Source organism: Neomonachus schauinslandi, chromosome 3, assembly GCF_002201575.2.
Source record: "Neomonachus schauinslandi chromosome 3, ASM220157v2, whole genome shotgun sequence".
In the NCBI taxonomy this organism is placed as follows: domain Eukaryota; kingdom Metazoa; phylum Chordata; class Mammalia; order Carnivora; family Phocidae; genus Neomonachus; species Neomonachus schauinslandi.
Window position 1 is genome coordinate 62,825,753 of NC_058405.1, and position 25,618 is coordinate 62,851,370.

At 35.9% G+C, this 25,618-nt stretch overlaps 1 protein-coding gene across 1 annotated transcript in view; it reads right to left on the bottom strand.

Moving 5' to 3' along the window:
- The window catches only part of COG6 (component of oligomeric golgi complex 6), an 89,414-nt gene that overhangs the window by 36,252 nt on the left and 27,544 nt on the right, over positions 1-25,618 (bottom strand). The window contains exons 9-13 of the mRNA XM_021678311.1: positions 24,836-24,964; positions 24,666-24,757; positions 23,060-23,124; positions 19,179-19,270; positions 13,965-14,082 (exon numbers count right to left, since the gene is read on the bottom strand). Of these exons, the coding sequence (XP_021533986.1) occupies positions 13,965-14,082; positions 19,179-19,270; positions 23,060-23,124; positions 24,666-24,757; positions 24,836-24,964 (496 nt within the window). The remainder of the gene's footprint in view (positions 1-13,964; positions 14,083-19,178; positions 19,271-23,059; positions 23,125-24,665; positions 24,758-24,835; positions 24,965-25,618) is intronic.

Sequence of the window (25,618 nt, forward strand, 5' to 3'; positions counted from 1 at the left end):
GTTTATTGCTTTTGCAGATAATTCATTGTGTACAGAAACACGACTGATTTTTTAAAGATTTTATTTATTTATTAGAGAGAGAGAGAGCAAGCTCGAGCAGGGAGAGGGGCAGAGGGGAAGAATTCCAAGCAGACTTCATGCTTGAGCACAGAGCCCAACCTGGGGCTCAATCTCATGACCCTAAGACCATGACCTGAGCCAAAACCGAAAGTTGGATGCTTAACTGACTGAGCCACCTAGGCACCCCAGAAACTATTGATTTTTATTTGTTGATTTTGTATCCTGAAATTTTACTGAATTTGTTGATTAAATCTGTTTTTATTTTAGTCTTTTCTATACATAAAATCATGTCTTCTGCAAATACAGACAAATTTTACTTTTTCCTTTTCCAATTCTTTTTTTTTAAAGTAATGTCTATACCTAACGTGGGGCTCAAACTTACAACCCCAAGATCAAGAGTCGCACACTCCACTGACTGAGCCAGCCAGACACCCCCCTTCCTTTCCAATTCTGATACCTTTTATTTATTTTTTCCTGCCTCCTTGCTCTGGCTAAGACTTCCAGTACTATACTGCATAGATGCGGTAAGGGTGGACAGCCCTGTCTTCTTCCTGATTTTAGAGGAAAAGCTTTCAACCTTTATCTGTTGAGAATGGTGTTAGCTGTGGGCTCATAATTTATGGACTTTATTGTTGACATACATAACTTCCATACTTAATTCAAGGGCTTTTTTTAAAAAAAGTCACAAATATGTTTTTGTCAAACGTTCTTTCTGCATCTATTGAGATGATCATGTTTCTTTTCTTTCATTCTATTCGTGATGTATTAGATAGATGTGGGTATGTTGAACCATCCTTGCATCCCAGGGATAAATGCTACTTGATCATGGTGAATGATCCTTTTAATGTGCTGCTGAATTCAATTTGCTAGTATTTTATTGAGAATTTTTTCACCTATACTCATCAGGGTTATTGGACTGTAGTTTTCATTTCTATTAGTGTTATTTTCTGGCTTTGGTATCAGAGTACAGCTGGTATCACAAAGGGACTTTGGGAGCATTCCCTCCTCTTCAATTTTTTAGAAGAGTTTGAGAAGGACTGGTGTGAATTCTTTAAATGGTAAAATATACCAGTGAAACCATCTAGTCTTGGGTTTTTCTTTGTTGAAAGATTTTTGATTATTGACTCAATTTCCTTACTCATAATTGGTCTATTCAGATTTTCTATTTCTTTTTTTCTTTTTAAGATTTTATTATTTATTTGACAGAGAGAGAGAGAGCACAAGCTTTTAGTTGTTTTTGCCAGATGGTGCTAGGAGCCAGGCTTCACAGCAGGTGAGGCTGTGACTCAGCTCTCTGCCTAGGGAGAAGGTAGGGAGGAACTCCCAATTTTCCCAAACAGGCTTCTCAGTTGAGAGCTACCAACAGCCTCAGGTGAAGCTATGGATTAATTCCCCTACATGGATATAGCAGGTGAATGGTCCATGCCAGAAGCAAGCAGCTCTGCTTATCCATTTCTAGGTTTGAGTAGTGCTAGGTTATGCACTATCAAGTGTTCCTGCCAGCCCTTCTAGTCGATGGGACCAACATTCTGTTCCATGCTTTGGAACAGAAATGACTACGACTCAGCTCCCTTTCATAGGTGTGGCAAACCAAGATCTAATGCCATCAAAACTCTTCAATTCAGGATCCAAATCAGGCAGACCTAAACCTTGATGAGGTCACTGGTCAGAGTGCACCTCTGAGTTGGTTCTACAGATGGGCAAAACCACTGGTTGGGACTACTACTTGGGCTCTACAGGTATGAACTTCGTCTGCCAAGATCTGAGTGCTTGTTTCAACCCCCACTCCACTGCTCCGTCAGTCAGAATCCCAGTGGTTGACACCTCAAAATTCCCCTGTAATCCCCATGGGGTAAGAATAGCATAGGAGCTCCCATGAAGCAACACTGGGGAGGCCAGATGTCCACCCAGACTCTCTTTCCCACTGGAGGAACCACAGGCTTGGTGGGGGGGTCTGTCTGTATGGTGCTACTCTGAGCTGGATTGTGGGGAATATATAGTTAGCATGTAGCTACTTCTCTTATTCTTGTATGTCTTGATCTCTGTGGTGCAGGGGGGTGCTTCAGTGTCACTCCAGAGTTCTAGGATTCTCTCAGTGGTGCTTTGCCCATGAAGAGTTCTTGTGAAAGGGAGCAAAGCCAGGAATGATCTATATCACCATCTTAGTGACCTCACCCTTCCACCTTAACCATTCTTAAGTGTACAGATCAGTGGTACTAAACATATTCTTAACACTGCACAACCCTTATCCATATCCACAACTCTTTTCATCTTGTAAACTGAAACTCTATACCCATTAAACAGTAACTCCCTATCCCCCCGCCTTCCCAATCCCTGTCAGCTACCATTTTACTTCCCGTCTCTAATTTTGCCCACTGTAGACTCTCATATAGGTGGAATCATATAGCATTTATCTGTCTTATTTCTTTAGCATACTAACCTCAAGTTTCATCCATATTGTAATAATGTAATAATGTTTTCAAGGCTGAATAGTATTCTGCTATATATACATATTGCTTATCTGTTCATCCATTGACAGACATTGGCTGATTCCACATTTTAGCTATTATGAATAATGCTGCAATGAACATATATAACTACACAAATATCTTTTTGAGACCCTGTTTTCAATCCTTTTGGACTCCCAGAAGTGGAACTGCTGTATCATAATGGTAATTCTATTTTAAATTTTTTGAGAAACTACCATATTGGTTTCCATAGCACTGCACTATTTAACATATCTATCAACAGTGCACAAGGGTCCCAATTTCTCCAGTCTTGCCAACACTGCTACTTTCTGGGGGGTTTTTTGATAGTAGCCTCCTAATGGGTGTGAACCCATTAGACCCATCCTAATGGGTCTTATTGTAGTTTTGATTTCTATTTCCCGAATGATTAGTGATGTTTGAACATCTTTCCTTGAAACTTTATTGGCCATTTATATGTCTTCTAGTCTTCTTTTTCTCTTAGTCCATCTAACTAAAGGTTTGTTAATTTTGTTGACATTTTCAAAGAACTATATTGTGGTTTGACTGATTTTCTCTATCGTTTTTCTAATCTCCACTTATCACTGCTCTAATCTTTACTATTTCCTTTCTGTTAGATTGGGTTTAGTGTATTCTTTTCTCATTCTTTAAGTTGTAAAGTTAGTTGTGGATCGGATATTTTTCTTGTTTTTTAATGTAACTGTTTATAGCTATAAAGTTTCCCCTTGATACCACTTACACTGCATCCCATAAGTTTTGTCATGTTGTGTTTTCATTTTCATTTGTCTCTAAGTGGTTTCTAATTCCCTTGTGATTTCTTATTTGATCCACTGGTTGTTAAATTTCTACAAATTTGTGACAAAATTCCGAGTTTTCCTTTAAAAAAAAAAAAAGATTTTATCTGACAGAGAGAGCGCACAAGCAGGGGTGATCGGCAGGCGGAGGGAGAGGGAGAAGCAGGCTCCCCAAGGAGCAGGGAGCCTGACGGGGGGCTCGATCCCAGGACCCTGGGATCATGTCCTGAGCAGAAGGCATACACTTAACCAACTGAGCCACCCAGGTGCCCAAATTCCGAGTTTTCCTTTTGTTACTAATTTGTAACTTTATTTTGTTGTGGTCAGAGAAAATAATTTGTATCATATCTATCTTTTAAAATCTACTGAGATTAATTTGTGGCCTAATGTATGGTCTACCCTGGAAAATGAGGCAGTGTACTTCAGAAGAATATGTATACTGTTATTTTTGTTGGGTAGAATGTTCTGTATATGCTGTTAGATCTGGTTGGTTTACTGTGTTACCTTCTGTTTGGCTGTTCTATCCATTAATGCAAATAGGCTACTGAAGTCTCCAATTATTAATGTAGATCTATTTCTTCCTTCAATTCTGTCAGTTTGGGCTGATATTATTATAGCCACATTTGCTCTCTTTTGGTTAGTATTTGCATGGACTTTTTCCTTCCTTTCACTTTCATTAGGTGTCTTGTATCTAAAGTAAGTCTCATGTAGACTGCAAACAATTGCATCTTGTGGTTTTATCCATTCTGCCAATTTCTATCCTTTGACTGGAGAGTTTAATCCATTTACATTTAAAGTAAATATTGATAAGAAACTTACTCCCATTGTTTTGTTATTATTTTCTATATACCTTATAGTCTTCTTTTGTCTCTCATTTCCTGCATTACTATCCTCTTTTAAGTTGGTTTTTGCAGTGAATAAACATTTAAATTTTTTTTCTCATTTCTTTCTGTGTATATTTAGCTATTTTCCTTGTAGTTACCATGGGGATTACATTTAACGTCTGAAAATTATTTAACACTCTAACTTGAATTTATACCAACTAACTTCAATAACATACAAAAAACTCTGCTTCTTTACAGCTCCATCTCCACTCTGTCAGTTGATGTCACAAAATATAAATTAATAATCATTTTAAATGATTAGCCTCTTAAATTATGTAGAAAAAATATGGAATTATACACCAAAGTTAAAACAATACTAGCTTTTAGAGTAAATAATTTTTTAAAAAGGTTTAGTCTCTTAAATCATAGAAAAAACAAAAAGTAGAGTTCAAACCTTTGTTACAATACTAGCTTTTTTTTAAGATTTTATTTATTGAGAGAGAGAAGAGAGAGAGAGCACAAGCAGGGGGAGGGACAGAGGGAGAGGGAGAAGCAGACTCCCCACTGAGCAGGGAGCCCAATGTAGGGCTTCATCCCAGCACCCTGAAATCATGACCTGAGCTGAAGTCAGATGCTTAACCAACTGAGCCACCAGGTACCCCAGTACTAGCTTTTAATTGCTTATGTATTTCCCTTTATTGAGATCTTTATTTCTTCATAAAGCTTGAAGTTACTGTCTCTTGTCCTTTCATTTCACTCTACAGGGCTCCCTTGAGCATTTCTTTGCAGGGCAGGTGTACTGGTAATTAATTCCCTCAGCTTTAGTTTATTTGGGAATGTCTCACTTCTGTGAGAGAATACCCTCACTTTTGGAAGAGTTTTGTCAGATAAAGAACTATTAGTTGACTTTTTTTCCTCCTTTGAGCACTTTTAATATATCTGCCACTGCTTTTTGGCCTCCAAAATTTTTGAAGATAATCTGCTGATAATTTTACGTGACAAGTGCTTTTCTATTGGTATTTTTCAAGAGAAATTTTCAATTTTCAAATTATAACGTAATTATAATTACAATGGGTCTTGATATGGGTCTCTGAGTTCATCTTCCTGTAGTTTGTTAACCTTTTTGGGTATGTTTACATACATATTTACCATCAAATTTGGGAATTTTTCAGCCATTTCATCAAATATTCTCCACCCCCACTCAGCCTTCTTCTGTGACTCCCACAATGCATAAGTTGGTCTGCTTGATGGTATTCCACAGGTCCCTTAGGCTTTGTTCACTTTTCCTATCTTTTTTTCATTTATTCCTTGGATTCGGTAATTTCCAAAGTCCTGTTTTCAAGTTTATTGATTCTGTCTTCTGCCTGCTAAAATCTCCTTTGAATCCTTATAGTGAAATTTTCATTTCTGTTAATGTACTTTTCAACTCCAGAATTTCTTTGTGGTATCTTTTTAGGTTTTCCAACTCTTTATTAATATTTTCATTTTGTCCATACATCGTACTCTTGATTTTGTCCACATCTTCCTTTAATTCTTTGAGCATCTTTAACATAGTTGTTTTAAAGCCTTTGTCTAGTAGATCTAGTAGATCTACCAATAGATCTTCTATTTTTCAGAAACAGTTTGTTTATATTTTTTCCTCTGAATTGGCTTACTTTCCTCTTTCTTTGTATACCTTGTAATTTTTTTGTTGAAAACTGAACATTTCAATGTTAAAATTTGCTAACTCTGAAAAACAGATCCTCCCCATTCCACATGGTTTACCATTTTCTGTTAATGTTTTTGGTTTTTTAAAACTGTTATCACTGTACCAAGGATCAGCCTGAGATGTAACCTTAAGGTCTTCTCAGTTCTCTTCTGAGCTGCTCCATTCCCTGGACATGTGTGGTTACTTTCTAATCATCCTTGTGTATGGAGTTGCTTTTGAATTCCTACTCTTTAATGTCTAGGCTCCCAAAAAGGGGAAAAATAGAAAAACTAACGGGGTGGGAAAATTGAAATTCCCAGGAAGTCACTCTAGCCTGAGGAGGTGTTTGCAACAATGGGGGAAGTGTAAAAACAATGGCCCTCCTCTTTGCACCTGTGTGATCAGAGCACAGATCCCCCTGAGGTTTGGAGGACAGTCTCCTTTTTGCCAACCCTGGCTCAACAAACTGTGTGCAAGTCTTCTCTAGTGCCCATGGAACATTCTCCAAAACAGATCACATCCTAGGTCACAAATCAGGTCTCAACCAGTACCAAAAGATTGGGATCATTCCCTGCATATTTTTGGACCACAGCGATTTGAAACTACAACTCAATCACAAGAGGAAAGTCAGAAAGAACTCAAATACATGGATGCTAAACAGCATCCTACTAAAGAATGAATGGGTCAACCAGGAAATTAAAGAAGAATTAAAAAAATTCATGGAAACAAATGAAAATGAAAACACAACTGTTCAAAATCTTTGGGATGCAGCAAAGGCAGTCCTAAGAGGAAAGTATATAGCAATACAAGCCTTTCTCAAGAAACAAGAAAGGTCTCAAATACACAACCTAACCCTACACCTAGAGGAGCTAGAGAAAGAACAGCAAATAAAGCCTAAACCCAACAGGAGAAGAGAAATAGTAAAGATTAGAGCAGAAATCAATGAAACAGAAACCAAAAGAACAGTAGAACAGATCAACGAAACTAGGAGCTGGTTCTTTGAAAGAATTAACAAGATTGATAAACCCCTGGCCAGACCTATCAAAAAGAAAAGAGTAATGACCCAAATAAATAAAATCATGAATGAAAGAGGAGAGATCACAACGAACACCAAAGAAATACAAACAATTATAAGAACATAGTATGAGCAGCTATATGTCAGCAAATTAGACAATCTGGACGAAATGGATGCATTCCTAGATGTATAAACCAAAACTGAACCAGGAAGAAGTAGAAAACCTGAACAGACCCATAAGCACTGAGGAAATTGAAGCAGTAATCAAAAATCTCCCAAAAACAAGAGCCCAGGGCCAGATGGCTTCCCAGGGGAATTCTACCAAACATTTCAAGAAGAATTAATACCTATTCTTCTGAAACTGTTCCAAAAAATAGAAATGGAATGAAAACTTCCAAACTCATTTTATGAGGCCAGCATTACCTTGATCCCCAAATCACACAAAGACCCCATCAAAAAGGAGAATTACAGACCAATACCCCTGATGAACATGGATGCAAAAATTCTCACCAAAATACTACCCAATAGGATCCAACAGTATATTAAAAGGATTATTCACCACGACCAAGTGGGATTTATTCCTGGGCTTCAAGGTTTGTTCAACATCCACAAATCAATCAATGTGATACAATACATTAATAAAAGAAAGAACAAGAACCATATGATCCTCTCAATAGATGCAGAAAAAGCATTTGACAAAGTACAGCATCCTTTCTTGATTAAAACTCTTCAGACTGTAGGGACAGAGGGTACATACCTCAATATCATAAAAGCCATCTACGAAAAACCCACACTGAATATCATTCTCAATGGGGAAAAACTGACAGCTTTCCCCCTAAGGTCAGGAACATGACAGGGATGTCCACTATCACCACTGCTATTCAACATAGTACTAGAAGCCCTAGCCACAGCAATCAGACAACAAAAAGAAATAAAAGGCATCTGAATCAGCAAAGAAGAAGTCAAACTCTCACTGTTTGCAGATGATATGATACTTTATGTGGAAAACCCAAAAGACTCCACCCCAAAACTGCTAGAACTCATACAGGAATTCAGTAAAGTGGCAGGATATAAAATCAATGCACAGAAATCAGTTGCATTTCTATACACCAACAACAAGACAGAAGAAAGAGAAATTAAGGAGTCGATCCCATTTACAACTGCACCCAAAACCATAAGATACATAGGAATAAATCTAACCAAAGAGGCAAAGAATCTGTACTCAGAAAACCATAAAATACTCATGAAAGAAATTGAGGAAGACACAAAGAAATGGAAAAACGTTCCATGCTCATGGATTGGAAGAACAAATATTGTGAAGATGTCAATGCTACCTAGAGCAATCTGCACATTTAATGCAATCCCTGTCAAAATAAGATCAACTTTTTTCAAAGAAATGGGACAAATAATCCTAAAATTTGTATGGAACCAGAAAAGACCCCGAATAGCCAGAGGAATGTTGAAAAAGAAAAGCAAAGCTGGAGGCATCACAATTCTGGACTTCAAGCTCTATTACAAAGCTGTCATCATCAGGACAGTATGGTACTGGCACAAAAACAGATGCATAGATCAATGGAACAGAATAGAGAACCCAGAAATGGACCCTCAACTCTTGGTCAACTAATCTTCGACAAAGCAGGAAAGAATCTTCAGTGGAAAAAAAGACAGTCTCTTCAACAAATGGTGTTGGGAAAATTGGACAGCCACATGCAGAAGAATGAAACTGGACCATTTCCTTACACCACACACAAAAATAGACTCAAAATGGATGAAAGACCTCAATGTGAGACAGGAGTCCATCAAAATCCTAAAGGAGAACACAGGCAGCAACCTCTTCGACCTCAGCTGCAGCAACTTCTTCCTAGAAACATCACCAAAGGCAAGGAAAGCAAGGGCAAAAATGAACTACTGGGACTTCATCAAGATAAAAAGCTTTTGCACAGCAAAGGAAACAGTCAACAAAACCAAAAGACAACCGACAGAATGGGAGAAGATATTTGCAAATGACATATCAGATAAAGGGCTAGTATCCAAAAATCTATAAAGAACTTATCAAACTCAACACCCAAAGAACAAAGAATCCAATCAAGAAATGGGCAGAAGACAGGAACAGACATTTTTCCAAAGAAGACATCCAAATGGCCAACAGACACATGAAAAAGTGCTCAACATCACTCGGCATCAGGGAAATCCAAATCAAAACCTCAATGAGATACCACCTCACACCAGTCAGAATGGCTAAAATTAACAAGTTAGGAAATGACAGATGTTGGCGAGGATGCGGAGAAAGGGGAACCCTCCTACAGTGTTGGTGGGAATGCAAGCTGGTGCAGCCACTCTGGAAAACAGTATGGAGGTTCCTCAAAAAGTTGAAAATAGAGCTACCCAACGACCCGGCAATTGCACTACTGGGTATTTACCCCAAAGATACAAATGTAGTGATCTGAAGGGGTACGTGCACCCCAATGTTTATAGCAGCAATGTCCACAAGAGCTGAACTATGGAAAGAGCCAAGATGTCTATCAACAGAAGAATGGATAAAGAAGATGTGGTATATATATAGACACACACACACACACACACACACACACACACACACACACACTGGAATATTATGCAGCCATCAAAAGGAATGAGATCTTGCCATTTGCAACGACGTGGATGGAATTGGAGGGTATTATGCTGAGCGAAATAAGTCAATCAGAGAAAGACATGTATCATATGACCTCACTGATATGAGGAATTCTTAATCTCAGGAAACAAACTGAGGGTTGCTGGAGTGGTGGGGGGTGGGAGGGATGGGGTGGCTAGGTGATAGACATTGCAGAGGGTATGTGCTATGGTGAGCGCTGTGAATTGTGTAAGACTGTTGAATCACAGACCTGTACCTCTGAAACAAGTAATACATTAGATGTTTAGAAAAAAAAGAAGCTAGCAGGAGGGGAAGAATGAAGGGGCGGGGGAATTGGAGGGGGAGACGAACCATGAGAGACTATGGACTCTGAGAAACTGAGGGTTCTAGAGGGGAGGTGGTGGGGGGGATGGGTTGGCCTTGTGATGGGTATTAAAGAGGGCACGTACTGAATGGAGCACCGGGTGTTATACGCGAACAATGAATCATGGAACACTACATCAAAAACTAATGATGTAATGTATGGTGATTAATATAACAAAATAAAATTAAAAAAAAAAAAAAGCTGTGTACAAGGTGGTCCAAGAACAAGTGCACAGCTGCCTGCTGCATGGCACCAGGCATGGAAGACAGGTAGTTGTTAGTGTGCTAAGTAGAAACTGACCAACATTGATCACAATTTACTGTCCAAGCCTTCCCCTAAACATTGCAAGCTTTCATTCAACTCCAGAGTTAGAAAATAATGACATTAGCCAGATTCTACTAGTGCAATTTTTGTCTAGGTGGGGAGATAAGATTACTGCTGCTTTCAACTTTGTCACCCTCCCTGAAAATTTATTTTTGTATATTGACCATGTCATCAAATAACTTTCTAAATCCATTTACTAAGTTTTACAACTTCTCAATTAATTCTCTTGGCTTTCTGAGTAGACAATCACAGCATCCATAAATAATGTCTCCTCCTTTGAAATACTTGTATCTCTCATTTTTTTAATCTGGTGTTTCTATTATTTAAAAATGTTATTGGCAAACATTCTTGTCTTGTTCTTTCTTGACTTAAAGAGAATATATTGGTAGTGCTTCTGTGTTAATTATGATGTGGGCTATTAATTTTATCTTCATATGGTTAAGGAAGTATTTTTACTTTGTTATTTACTAAGATTCCCCACCCAACAATTTAATATAAAATTTTCTTATTTAACACTGAAACATTTAATGTATTTCTAACACTTAAACATTCTTGTATTTCTGAGAAGAACCCATACTTGGTTTTAATAAAATGCTGGATTTGACCTGATGGTATTTTAACTATTTTTATTTTTTTTTAACTTGAAGTGACTGATTTGTGATAACTGTCTTTAAAAGGCTTTTATGTCAGCATTAAAACACCTAAAATGAACTGGGAAGTTTTCTATATTCTCCTACATTCTGGAGAATTATCTGTTTGTAGGTGTGAATAAAGCTATCTGTATAACCTGAACTAGGCCTAGCAGCATGTTCTTTAATAGTTTTTCTTCCCTTGCAAGGTGTATTCAAGTTTTCCACTTCTTTTTCATTCTTTTTGTCAATATATATTGTTTTAAAATCAGTCTTTTTATTCAGATTTTCAGATTATTTCAGCATAAAATTGCTGTATTTTAATATGGTATTTCCTAATAAATTTTAATTATCTCTGGTTATTTCTGATATTCTAATTTTTAATTTTCTTTGGTTAAAGCATTGCTAGAAGGTTGTCAATTTTGTTGATCTTCTCAAAAAATCAATTTTTTCCTGTCTTCTAATTGATCATAAAAATTTAAGTCCATCTTTCCTTTTACCATAGTGTTTTGTTCTCTTTCAAATTTCATAATATGAATGCCTACTATATTATATTTTCAGTCTTTAGTCCATATATTATCTGACTGGTGAAGCTTTGGGTAATATGCACATCCATATGCTTTTCCACATACTGCACTCTTGCTCCTGTCCTCACCACACAGCTAAAATTGTTCTCAGTAAGTCATGGATCATCTATATGTTGTCCAGGATAACAAATCTGCTGTCCTTGTTTTACTAGAACTCTTTATACAATACCTGTCATGAACAATGTCCTCCTTCTTGAAATTCCATTCTTTTGGCTTTTCTGACAAAACTTTCCTCACTTTTCTCCTGCCTCTCATGTCATCCTCCCTCAGCATCCTACCATGGGTGGGCTTCTTTTCTTCTCTTAAATGTTAGGGTTTCCCAAGACTGTGTGTCCTGTGAACTCTACTCTTATTAAACATGGACTTCTAGTGACCTCATCCAAATCCATGGATTCAACTATCTTTTACATGCAAAACTCTCTAAACCAAAATGTACAGCTCCCAACTAGATTAGACAAGTAACAATGGGATATTTCAAGGTATCCTACCTAACGTGGGCAATATCATCTTTATCCTGTAAATTTTACCCTCTTCCTATATTCTATATACTTGTGATTACTATCGATATTCCCAGGTTGGTAACATAGAAATTATTTTAGGTTCCTGCCTCTCATGTACCCATATTCAATCAGTCACCAAATTTTGAAGGTTTACCTTTACCCCTTAAGAATGTGTTCCTTCATGGCTGTTCCTAGAATCTCTACTTTAGATCATGTATTTTCTTTTTTCTTTTTTAAAGATTTTATTTATTTATTTGAGAGAGAGAATGAGATAGAGCATGAGAGGGGGAAGGGTCAGAGGGAGAAGCAGACTCCCCGCTCAGCAGGGAGCCGGATGCGGGACTCGATCCCGGGACTCCAGGATCATGACCTGAGCCGAAGGCAGTCGCTTAAACAACTGAGCCACCCAGGCGCCCTAGATCATGTATTTTCATAAAAACTACCTTGATAGTCCCCTAATCTTTCTGTCTGCAACCTGGTCTCTCTCCTACCTACATGCTATACCACTTTCCAAGTGATTTTTTTAATAAATGAAAAATTTGTTTACCGGTGACTCACAGCTTATGTTCTTGCATATTCTTTTTGTTTCCTCTACTTAGGATGACCTCTGTCCACCCCCTTTTCTACCTATTTAAATTCCACGTCCTTTCAAGTTCAACTCTTCTATCTCCCTCTCTGGAAAGCTCCTCCTTTTGTGCTGGCACAGCACGTTGGCCACATATCTTTCATAAAATTTAACTATTCTCCACTAAAAGGGAAGCAATGTGAGGCTAACCAACCTTGTTTGCCACTATAATCTCATCAGCAAGCACATGTTTATTCATGTTCAAAGTACGCATGAATGATTTTTCAAATTTTTGTTTAAATAAGAACTCATATAAACACATACAAAACCAGCACTGACTGTTAGTAAACTTGCAGTGTAAACAAAAATACATATAACAGGAAAAAATTTAAATAGGTCCAGGTCTATAAATTCATATTGCTTTTCCAAAAGAATTTGAATTGTGCATGGGGGTCAGAAAGTAGATTCCTATTAAGGCTTCTCTGAGCTTAGGATATAAAATTGGACCAGGAAACTCTGGATTGGAATGCTACTCACTATTCTATACTATATTACAAATCTGTGCCTAATACAGCCAGCCTATTAGATTGAGTGGTATAATTAAAAGAAAAAAAAAAACCAAAAACCCAGTACAGTGATTGTGATGCATCCTTAAAAGACTCTGAGTCCTTAATGAAACAAAAATAAAGAAGGATGGGGCGCCTGGGTGGCTCAGTCGTTAAGCATCTGCCTTCGGCTCAGGTCATGATCACAGGGTCCTGGGATTGAGCCCCACATTGGGCTACCTGCTCAGCGGGGAGCCTGCTTCTCCCTCTCCCTCTGCTCCCCGGTTCCTGCTTCTTTCTCTCTCTCTATCTCAAATAAATAAATAAAATCTTTTAAAAAAAATAAAGAAGGATTTGCTTATTGTAAACCCATTCATTAAGGTCTTGCCACAACACAATGCTCAAGTGAAAAATATTAGCTCTCAGGACTATTTCAGATTTTTGTTGTGGTTGTTTGTTTTTTGTGGGAAGTTTTTTGTTATCTTATTTTCATAATTAATTGTAGTATATTACTCAAAGGAGCATAAATTTCTTAAGGATAAAACTGGACCACCAGAGAGTAAATACATAAAGCAAGCTGTTTAGAAAAAAACATTTAGTAAGAGTTCCAGTTTTCCAATCTGTATGTCATCTTAGCCCTGACCTAAATATAGTAAGTTTGCTTTAATTACAAATTAAAGCAAATTTTCTATAGAAAACTGGTAGTGAAACTAAGGCTTGAGATTCTATCTCCAATTATGACTCAATGTTATACTGTTCCAGGAACCCAGCCTATAAACCTAGATCCAGTAAACCCATCTCAAAATATATTTTGTCGTTCAGAGGAAGAACTCAAGAGAACATTGTATGGAATGGGAAAAAATTGTCACCAATGTAAAAACTGTAAAACAATATTTTTAAATGTGAAAGATTCACACTCACATAGTTTAAGAATCGAATTTTTCAAACATACCTTGTCCATTAATTTACTTGCATGAAGACTCAAGCAATTGAAGAATATTTTTTTGCTTAGCAAATGCATTTCTTCAATGGTAGTCAATAATGTAGTTGCACTATTTCCAACAATGCCACTAAAAGCAAAGAACATTTCAGGTTGCAAAACAGAAGCTAAAACAATCAATTCTTTAACTGCGTATAATTCATTTAAAAGACTGATCTAGATTTAGGGGCACCTGAGTAGCTCAGTCAGTTAAGCATCTGACTCCTGATTTCAGTTCAGGTCCTGATTCAGGGTCATGAAATTGAGCCCCATGTCAGGCTCTGTGCTGGGCGTGGAGCCTGCTTAAGATTTTCTCTCTCTCCCTCTGTCCCTTCTGCCATACCCCCCAAGCTCTCTCTCTCTCAAAACAAAACAAAACCAAAAACAAACAAAAAAACAAAAAAACCCATCTAGATTTAAGTAAAAGTGTGTATGTAGAATATAAACTGTGAATTAACAACAACCCCTCTAGTTTCATATAAAAATGACAGGGTTTTTTTTTTTTTTTTTTTAAGAGTTAGGTGATGAACAAATGGTTTCAATGTTGTACAATCTCTTTTAGAAAAACAGACACTCATGTAAACCCATCTCTCTATTTTTCTCTATTATAGTAAATGCATCTCTTGTTTATCCAAGAACTAATTTTAATTTTAAGGAGGCCATTCCATCAAGCTCTATTCATAAAATATTTAAATTTTATTAACACTGAGTTATTCTTCCAATTAAACTCTTACACCATATCTAAATTATAAAGTTTCTCAATCTTCATACAACTGCCTAAATAGCAGTGTATTTAGACTAATTATGAAAAATCTGGTAGTATTTTAAAATATTTAATTATTAGCACATTCGGTACTCCTTAATTTGCTATGATATTTCTTAGACCTATCCAAAGAGTTTCTCATTTTTGCCAGAATGTAAGACAAGCATGTATATAAAACAATTCCCAATTTTATATTCCAAATTCATGTATTGAAAGTCATTTAAAAATGTGATGTTACGTGAAAAAGTTTTTTGTTGATGTGAAAGATTGCTCAAAATAAATATAATGGCATTGATAAATACCAGCAGATAGTAAGCAAAAAAAAAAAAAAAAAAAAACAGCAAATTTAGAGAAAACTGGTATGTTGCATATGATATATTATAAAAGCAAATACTAATACTACATATTTCAATACATTCTGAAACTGAAACAAACTGGAATGAATTCTTATATATTTAATGCACACAAAACAAATTAACAGTTAAAAATATACATATAAAGCAAACAGCAAAGTAAAAGCAAATTCCTAAACAGGCAGCCATAATACCTACATTAAAAAAAAAAAAGTATTTCGGTTAAAAATATTATAAGCTAAACACCAAAATAAATTGAAAGAAATTCTCACACATGCCTATACATGCAATAAAAGTAAGTATGCCTCTGAATAAAAGTATACCATCCTAAGCAACGGGGGGAAAACACTGAATGTACACAAACAGAAACTGATATTTTATTTATTTTTATTTTTTGTTTTTTTTAAAGATTTTTTAAATTTATTTTGGGGGGGGAGTGGGAGTAAAAGCAGGAAGAGGGGCAGAGAGAGAGGGAGAGAATCTCAAGCAGAATCCCCGCTGAGCGCGGAGCCCGACACAGGGCTCCATCTCATGACCATGACATCATGACCTGAGCTGAAACCAAGAGTTGGACACTTAACTGAGTCACCTAGGTGCCACAGAAACTGATATTTTAATGAAAACTTTGGAGAGATACCAAGATATGTTTACATGCATTTAAAAAAAAATGGAGTTATCAGCCATATTTTGCAGTTACTCAGATCTAGAATTTACCAGTGTTTACTAACTACTCACTAGGTACCAGTAACTGGGCTAGATACTTGTAAATGCTTTTTGTATTTCACGCCATATTTCTCCCCAACATCCTTATCCTCCCATTATATTTTTCAATTTTAGATATTATATAGAAAAGTTACATCTCTTACATAATGCTCATCCCCCACCACAACATACCCAAACTTCATCTTTCCCAGGTTCCCTAATACAGTTATATCATAGGGTTTGGTGAATAAATACTCAATGTTTACATTATGACAAGCATGTAAATACTATTCAGAGCTGTCCAAGGCATCAGGGATTTCAACATAAGGGAATGAGCAGGCTGATAAAGAAGACAAAACCCTGTGTCACAGCCTTGTAGTAGGTCTAAAGAGCAACCAATTCAGACTGGAGAAAGAGAATGGCGTGTCCAAGATGGATGTGGGAAGAGGAGAGGAGAGAGAAGTTAGGAAGGATTGGTTGATGTGCTTGACTATACGGTGAGAAAATGTAGAGTCTACTTAAGAGTTTGGGTCTGAAATAGTGATAAGGACATAGGAAAGGAAGCAAGTGCGAAAACAAAGTGATTATTAACTACAGAGAGAAAAAGTTTTACAGGAAAGGAAATGTAATCAAAGTATGCTGGATTCCCTGTTTTTATGGATTCGACATCTTCCTTTCCTTGGTTTACTACGGCCTTTTGATGGAATCCATCCTTTGGGAGTTTTAGTGTATAGGATGCAAAATATTTTTGAAAATTGTGTCACCCACTTTTCCCCAACATCACTGGCTATTCTTTTCCAATTTTCTTTGTGGGTTTCTTTTTTTCCTAACCTCTTAATATTAGGATTCCCCAGGACTCAGTCCTAGGCCTCTTGTTTATCTACACTCACGTAAGTTATCTTACCTAGTCTTAGTGTTTCAAATACCATCTATATACTACAAACTGTCAGATTTATAGGTTTAGCCCTGATTTCTCTGTTGTCTGCTCACTCAACACCTCCCACTGAATGTTCATAGGGATGCTGAATCCGACAGTCAAAAGTGGGCTGGACTCTGCATTACCCACCCGCTCCCATCAAACTGTCCTCTCTAGAACCCTCCCTCTCAGTAAATGACTATACCACTAATCTAACTGTTCAAACCAAAAGCCAAGAATTCATCCCTGACTCCTCATATCTCACCCTCTCTAGTCCATATATATCCTCTTCTCTCTGGAAATAATTACTTTTCACCCCCTCCAAGACTATCACCCTACTCTGATTCATCACTGTCTCTGCTCAGAATACAAACAGCTTCCTAAATACTGTCCCTGTTCCCCTTTACCCCACTACACTACGTTATCCACACAGTGCCCAGAGTCACCTTGTATCATAAATCAGCTCAAGTCACTGAAACACACCCCCCCCACACACACACAACACACACACACATCTTCTTCAACCCACTCAGTATAAAATCTAAATCCTCACTAGAGCCTACAAAGTCCTACATGATCTGGCCTCTGCCTACCTCTCTGATTTCATCCCTCCCTACTCCTTCCATTCACTCTACTCCAACTACTGGCCTTCCTTCTGGTTCTTTAAAATGGAAGCTTTTTCTGGCCTCAGGGCCAGAGTGTGCTCTGCCTAGCACACTCTTCTCTGAGATCTTTACATGCCCAACTCCTTCACGCTCTTTAGGTCTGTATTCAAACATCACCTCCACCAAAAGGCCTTTAAAACAGCCACATGCACATACACCTGCTCATATGTGGTCACTCTCTATGCTTTATTTACATTCTCCTGCTTTATTTCTCCTCAGTGCCCTTATCATCAGTTAAAATTATTATTTTATACTTAGTCTTTCTCTCCCATTAGAATGTAAGTTTAAGCTATTTTGTTCACTGCCATTTCTTTAGCATCTAGAAGAGTAACATTTGTAAACAGTTTTTTAATTGACTAAATGAGGAAATATGTGAACAAGTAAAAAAAGTACACAAAAAAATATATCAAAAGATCCAACTGTCATCTTCAAAATCATCACCTTCAAAGACAAAAATTATAATTCTCAGAGTCTAACGAACCTATTACCTTCAGAATCCAAATGATTTTTTCTTAGCATTATTTGCATTAGAAATTGAGTTATCATTATCTTCAAATAAAAATTTCATGCAGTACCATCATGGGTATTACTACATAAATAATGTAAAAATGATTTACCACTACCTTTGCCTAGTACAGCATTAGTTACAGTGTTAGCTGCTTTCAGTGGCTCTTGTGTTTCCTCAGTATGGATCATTCTCTTATTTTAGGAAGCCTGTAATATCACAATTGAAACTAATTTATTGCTTTTGAGTCACAGCAAGTGGTGATAATAAATTTATATCTAAAATGTTACAGGACTAACCCAAATCCTATCTCTGATTAGTTTTATAGCCTGTGGCTTGTTGGTTTTGTTTAAAAATGTGAAACCCATCTCTTAGCTGTGAAGTTTTGGGTGGCTAATCTCAGCTACTAGAAGGTAGGTAACATCATTGCCATAGTCTTTTGGTGCTTCTTGAACTACTGATCCCTGTACCTCTCCTGGATCTATTAGTTAATACCCTCTTGGATTTTAACAATTGAACTTCTGTTCTTGATTCTAGCATACTGGATGAAAAGTAACTGTTAAATCATTTTTAATGGACTAATATGAAAACTATCCAAAATAGAGCTTGAAATTCAAGACATTGTTTTAACACAACTACGCATGGAACAAGGTCTTATAGTGGCATAATAAAGCTCAAGTGTATACCATCACTGCAAAGTGAAAATAAATGCACACTTTAGAGTCAAAGATCGTACTATAGAGAAAACAACTGGTTCCTAATCAGATAAAGGAACTTTTATTTAAAGAAGATAAAGTACCTTTAATTTAAAGCAAATAAAGCTATAGTTCTGCTTTATCACTAATAGGAAACTAAATGATAAAGAATTTACATTATTTACATCAAGGATAGGACACTTCACTTATTGTGCCCTATTTTGAGTATAATGTATAGTTACTTTAGGTGCCACATATCTCTTTTACTGATGCAAGAAGATTAAAAATATACTCACCCTATAAACTCACACTGTTATAAGTTGTATGTGTGCACGTGCATGTGTGTGAGGGTGTGTACAGTTATGTTTGGGGAAGAAAAGGAAATGACAGACCTCAAAATACAGCACAAATAATATATATGTAATGATTCATATGGTGTGGAGGTTCTGCTAGTTATATGTAGTTGTACAAATGGTACAAAACAAAACAAAATGAAAAAAACAAAAAATAAAAACCCTTATACTGTGTTCTAACTGAAATGATGTATCACATAGGATTTAATAAAGCACATTTAACCATTCCACTTACCTGATTGTATGATGGTAAAATTTGAGGAGGTTAGAAATTTTATATAACAAAACTGCCCCAGGTTCAGCAACTATTACTTGTTCAATTCGAACCTATTAAAACATGTGAAAAAAAATTAAACATTTCTTAAAGGTATAACTTTCCTTCAATAATCACATGTGGTATAAACATGCATTTAAAAAAATAAAACTTAATTATTGCAGAAATCACAAAATTCCTTCTAAGTAATTTCTGAATATTAAATTATAGGGGATGGTAAAATAACAGAAACATTTTAACACAGATATACTCTACAAAAAACCAAAACAAAACCTAGATCCAATACCTACAGAATTTGGCTGAAGGCAGTTGCTACCAGAAATAATACAATGATGAGGTCATTGTGAGGGTTTTCACCAGATTATAACGTAATGTAGTTCAGCACTATTTGCAAAGCAGCTATTACATCCTAAAAACAGATTATCAGTGCAAATACTGCTCTATCACCAAATATTCAGAAAAAAATGAAAGAATTCTTATCTTTAAACTATTACACCAAATTTCCTTTTTTATTAGACAATAACAGACAAATCTTAAATTAGCACCAACATGTATGTCTAATTATGGCTACCAGGGCAGTATCAGATCTACTGCAAAGTTAACTTGATTACTCTTAAGATTAACTACTAGGAATCCTTAGTGATCTCGCCCTTACTTTATGTTCCCTAATTAATGGATACAATCTAAATCACACTGATAATGTGCTTATTTACGTATTATATCTGTTCTGAAGCTGCTGCTTACATTGTGTTTTCTTGTTTCCTAACCAGATTCTAAACACAGACAATTTGTTTTCTGCTTCTTTTACATCTCTACAGTACATACAGAACAGATGCTTAATACACGCTTTTGAAAATTGAAGTTTCTCTATACTTAGATTTTGGAATATGTCATAATGCCAACATACGTGATTTGCTAAAATAGATTTTACAAATGTATGTATATGAGCATATAAAACCCTCTTAGATTACAGAAATTAAATGACCTTTACATGAATATGTTTATGAAATTCATACATCTTTTGGTATAAAGTACTAGTGAGCTAACTGACACAAATTATAAATCATGAATGGTGTGTGAATTTAAAAACCATGATTTTTTCACATTACATTACAATTCTCTCTAGGTCCAAGGCCTGGATCAATAGTGATTTAAATTATATATTATGTCGGGGCGCCTGGCTGGCTCAGTTGGTTAAGCGACTGCCTTCGGCTCAGGTCATGATCCTGGAGTCCCTGGATCAAGTCCCACATCGGGCTCCCTGCTCGGCAGGGAGTCTGCTTCGTCCTCTGACCCTATCCCCTCTCATGTGTTCTCTCTCTCTCATTCTCTCTCTCTCAAATAAATGAATAAAATCTTTAAAAAAATAAATAAATAAATAAATTATATATTATGTCAACAGAAGTGATACTTTCTAAATTTTAATATAATTATTAGGACAAAATATAAAAGATATTAATGTAGATACACAGCTCTTCTCTAGCAGATTTATAACAGCATAGAACCCACATAATTTACAAAGCTCAGAGCATATAGTACACTAAAGTTTTTATTAAAGAGATGGAATTCAAATGTTAGCTGAGAATATTAGATACCCAAATGAGGTCATATAGGAAGGAAATTCTTAAAATAGTGTAAATTGTCACAAGTATATAAAGGAAGGGAAGAGTTGTTGGATCATATAATGTACCACTATCAAGCTAATTTGATATGTAACTACTGTGAACATCTGTTAAATATTCTCTAGAGTACGCATTTAATATTACTATCATATGAAAAGATCTAAGGTTTCTGTCACTTCAGAAACTGAAAGAATTTTTATTCATTTTACAATAGAAATATTTTTGCTTGCTTACGAGTTTTTTCTTCACCTTTTGATATCTTACATTAAAATTTCACAGGCAGTCACAATAATGCCCTACAATTGTTGAAAACACCTTTTGGAACATAAACATTTAAGGAAAATGAAATGAGGTACATTTTAAAACAAAGGCATACTTTGGTATATAATCTCTTTATATAAGCAATGGGTATTAATTTAATATTTTTAACATCATAATAATATTTCTTTTAATTTTTTTTTTTTTTTATTTGAGAGAGAGAGAGAGAAACAGCATGAGAGGGGATAGGGTCAGAGGGAGAAGCAGGCTCCCCGCTGAGCCGGGAGCCCGATGCGGGACTCGATCCCAGGACCCTGGGATCATGACCTGAGCCGAAGGCAGTCGCTTAACCAACTGAGCCACCCAGGCGCCCCATAATAATATTTCTTACTCAGACCAGAACAAGAAACTCTAAAGTCCATTCCAACCCTCAGATTCTAGCATTATATTTTATACAATTACTTTAACAACAACAAAAAAAGGAATCAGTAATATAAGGAACATAATATCGTAAGTAAGGAAGGGGGTAAAGGGAGGAAAGGCAGATAAAATACAATTTATTCACCAAAGCAATTTATTCATTGTTATGACTCCGAGTTTCCTTTAACTCTATGTAGTTACAAAAAAATATGCGAAGTGTAGAAAGAGAAATATTTTTATACTCTCTTTTTCTATCTTTCCAATAACTGCTAGTATACAAAATAAGCAACATTTACATGAGTATAAATGTCTAAAAACCAAACTATGGCAAATAAATATTTCACTTGAGAGAACTAAGTAAAATAATTTCAAAATATTTTGCTATTTATTTACTGAATATGCAAGTGAATCCTAAGATGATCAAATTACAGTAATAATTAAATCTGTAAATCAACTGTTACAAGGGTGTGTTATCTGATATTTCCTTGCCTACAATAAAATACCAAAGAAAATCTCAGAAACAAACAAAAAAAAATTAGTTTTAAAATTTGGTTCTTGGTAAGAATAAATCATAAACCTTCTAGATTTCAATTTCTACATAGTAAGTTGAAGTCATCAACAAGGAAATTAAACCAACAACTACAAAGTATTCCATAAATATTATTAAAGAAAAATACTGCTGCAAGCCTAGTAGGTATCAGGAACTATGTACTTCATCTACACAGTTTTCTCATTTGATCTTCACAACCACCATTAATTTAATAGTAGCTTTTTCTTTTTTTTTTTAGATTTTTATTTATTGGAGAAAGAGAAAGAGAGAGCACGAGCAGGGGGGAGGGGCAGAAGGAGAGGGAGAAGCAGGCTGCCCGCTGAGCAGCAAGCCCAATGCCAAAGGGGACTGGATTCCAGAACCCTGGGATCATGACCTCAGCGAAAGGCAGATGCTTAACAGACTGAGCCACCCAGGAGCCGCATGGTAGGTATTTTTATATACAGGTTCAACAGAAGAGGCAACTCGAACAAGTGAACACAATTAAGTGGCAAAGTGGAAATTCTAACCCAAGTTTGACTTCAAATTCTGTTCCTTGTACTATAAATAGTATTGATAATAAAACTTACACGTTATTTTATCCTTGAATTTATCATCAATTATTGTTATAATAGACAAAAAACGTACAATGCTTGAAACAATAAAGTAAATGGAACATGTTCTTAGAAAATTTCTGTTAAGAGTTCATAGATAAGTTATTTCAACTTAAGGGACTTTTTCTCAATTGATTAACATAAATTACCATGGAAAACATAATATGGTAAAAAAAAATAAGTGAATATATATAAACTAAGAATATTTCAAATTTTCTTCCTTAAAGAGAAAATTGACAATATTTACTTTAAACTGTATTTTGTTATCCTACACTAATGTGTTAACTTGAGAAAACTATAGCTTGACTTCAAGCTGTTAACAGTTCTTTTAAACTCACAGGAATAAGGCAATGATTTAGCCAGATGCCATATAACATATATAAAAAACAAAGTATTTACCTTTAGAGGCCTACACACACCCTCAGTAATGTGCCCAACAACTTCCTGGATATTTTCTTCAACACCTACAATTAATTACAACATAACTGAAAATTTTTTTCCATATCACACATAAGTTCAAAAAACTAACAAACAATAATGCATATGATATGATTAATGGCACTAATAACAAACATTTAAAGTAACATAATATTTTATTAAGTTCAATATCTTTTAGGACATTATTAATTATGTTAATGTCTGGGTCTAGAGCCTTGTTAATTTATTGCACTGCTGACTAATAAAATGAACATTACTTCTTTGTGAAAAAGAATAAATGTATGTATGAGTCACAGGAAAAAATGACTAGGAAACATATTAACTGAAGGAAGTGATGTAAAGACGTATTAGTATTTGTTCTACAAACGCCTTATTCTGGGCAGGGGTGCTGAACACAGAAGCTGAGGATATAAAGACGGAAAGCACACCTTGTAATCTAATAGAAAAACTGGCATTTACTAAATACTGACTATTTACCAAGCTCCTGTGTACTTGGCATTTACTGCCTGTGACTGCCTTCTTTTTTACAGATAGAGAAACTGAGGCTTGGAAGAATGAAGCCATTCCCAAAGAATAACTTGTTTCATCCAACTCCGATCTATATTCTTCCAACCTCTTCACATTGCCTCTCATATATACTTCACTAAAACATCTTTTAAGAAATTCATTCTTTTAAACTAGGTAATTAGGATAACAGAAAACAACTTAAAAAAGTTCAGACCTTGTGCCAATCAAAGAGACATGCTGAGTTTAATTTGAATATCAAAGAGTAAAAAAAAATGAGGAAGGGTAAATAAGGATCTTCCCCCAATTTGTACACTAGCCTCTCCTGGAGATCATGTTGTGAGCCAGAAGGATGCGGGGCTGGGCAATGCAACACAGTCAAGTGATACCAATCACAATATTTCTCTTTAATTCCTATCAAAAATAGAGTATCTTAATTTTCCATTTACCCCTCAAACTCTAACAGGCATCTTAAGGCAGTCACAATACTAAGAAGATCTGAAATTCTGTAAGAAACAGACATAGCAACTCAAAAAGCATCATTTTTTCTTCCTTGAAATCAAGACCAAAATTTTAAATACATTTAGTACTACCTGGGTAATTATTCAAAAAACTTTATAACAGTCACATGAGAATGAATAAGGAGTTGGATAGTAGAAAAGAATTAGTAGCTTAATGACCTTAAACAAGTCCCTCAGTCTGTTTACTCACAGATAAAAGGAAGATAATACCACCTCCCGCCTTTAAAGTGTGGCGCAGAAGATCTGAGACAGTGTACGCTATACACTTAAAAGCGAGGCAGGGGAGCGCAGGCCTGATATGGGAAGGCTACAAGGGACCAGCACACAAGTGTGAACAGCTGTGACAGGAAAGTGATGGAGGAGAGAAGTCTATTAGGAGAAATGGGGGGAAACCAGAGAGGAAAATTAATTAGCGTGCTTAATGTGACACCTAGGTGTGAAGAACTTATCTCTGTGAAGATGACAGCAATAAGAATAGAAACAGAGAAGCCTTGTGTTATTTTCTATACTTAGACATTAGCAATAACAACCAGAGGACCCACCTTGTATAGTTACATGCTTTAAGAGAGCTTCAAGGTGTTCTTTTTCAGAAGCAGTAGCTTGATGGAGCCAAGCCAACATATCTCCTACGTATCTAATGTAAAAACTAAATGTTAGTAAAGATTTCCTTCAGAAAAACATCAAATATTCCAACACTGTCTGATTACTATACCTCAAAGGGTCATGGGAGTGCATTTCAATGGGTCTTGGTGTGCCTCCTGGGCCCCCTCTCGTAAGAGCATCAATAAATCCACGAACGACAGTGCTTCTTCTGGCTGTTCCAAATTCATCTAAGGTATACCTAGAAGAAATAAGTTATTTGAAAAACAGATGTGTTTCTTTTTAATGAGTATATCAAACTATTCATGCAATTTCTGAGATAACCGACACATCTACAGCTTTTTTACACAACTCTCTCAAGCAATTCTGTTTTTAAACAACAAAAAAAATAGTTATGAAATAACTTTATCATAATGAAAATTCAGTCTAAAGGTACATATTTTTACTCCTCCTCAGAAAGAATGCTGGAATTTGGGATCAGTAATAGGGGCAATGGCAATAAGGGACAGAGCAGTGGGTCTGGTAAAAGTAAAAAGCAAGGAAAGGTGAAAATTCGGGATTCTTCAGGTTTCAGCACCCTTGGAATGCAAAACATGATGTTCTAGTGTTCACACAGGCCATAATATCTAGATCTCAGAGGACTGCTTACAGTTAGAACTCTGCAATCCAAAAAACAACAATTTTTCTTCTACCATCAATTTTTTCCCAAATATACTATTCATATCCAAAAGCTTATTTTGACTCCAATACTAGACATACATTCCTTAAATTTACTGACCAATGAGGCATACAGAGCAAAAACTTCTTTTATGTATATTTAGAAATCATCTATTGTGGTTAAAAGAAAAAAAAAAAAAGGCTTCCTAAAGTGAAGGAGTTTATAGGAAAGGGAACT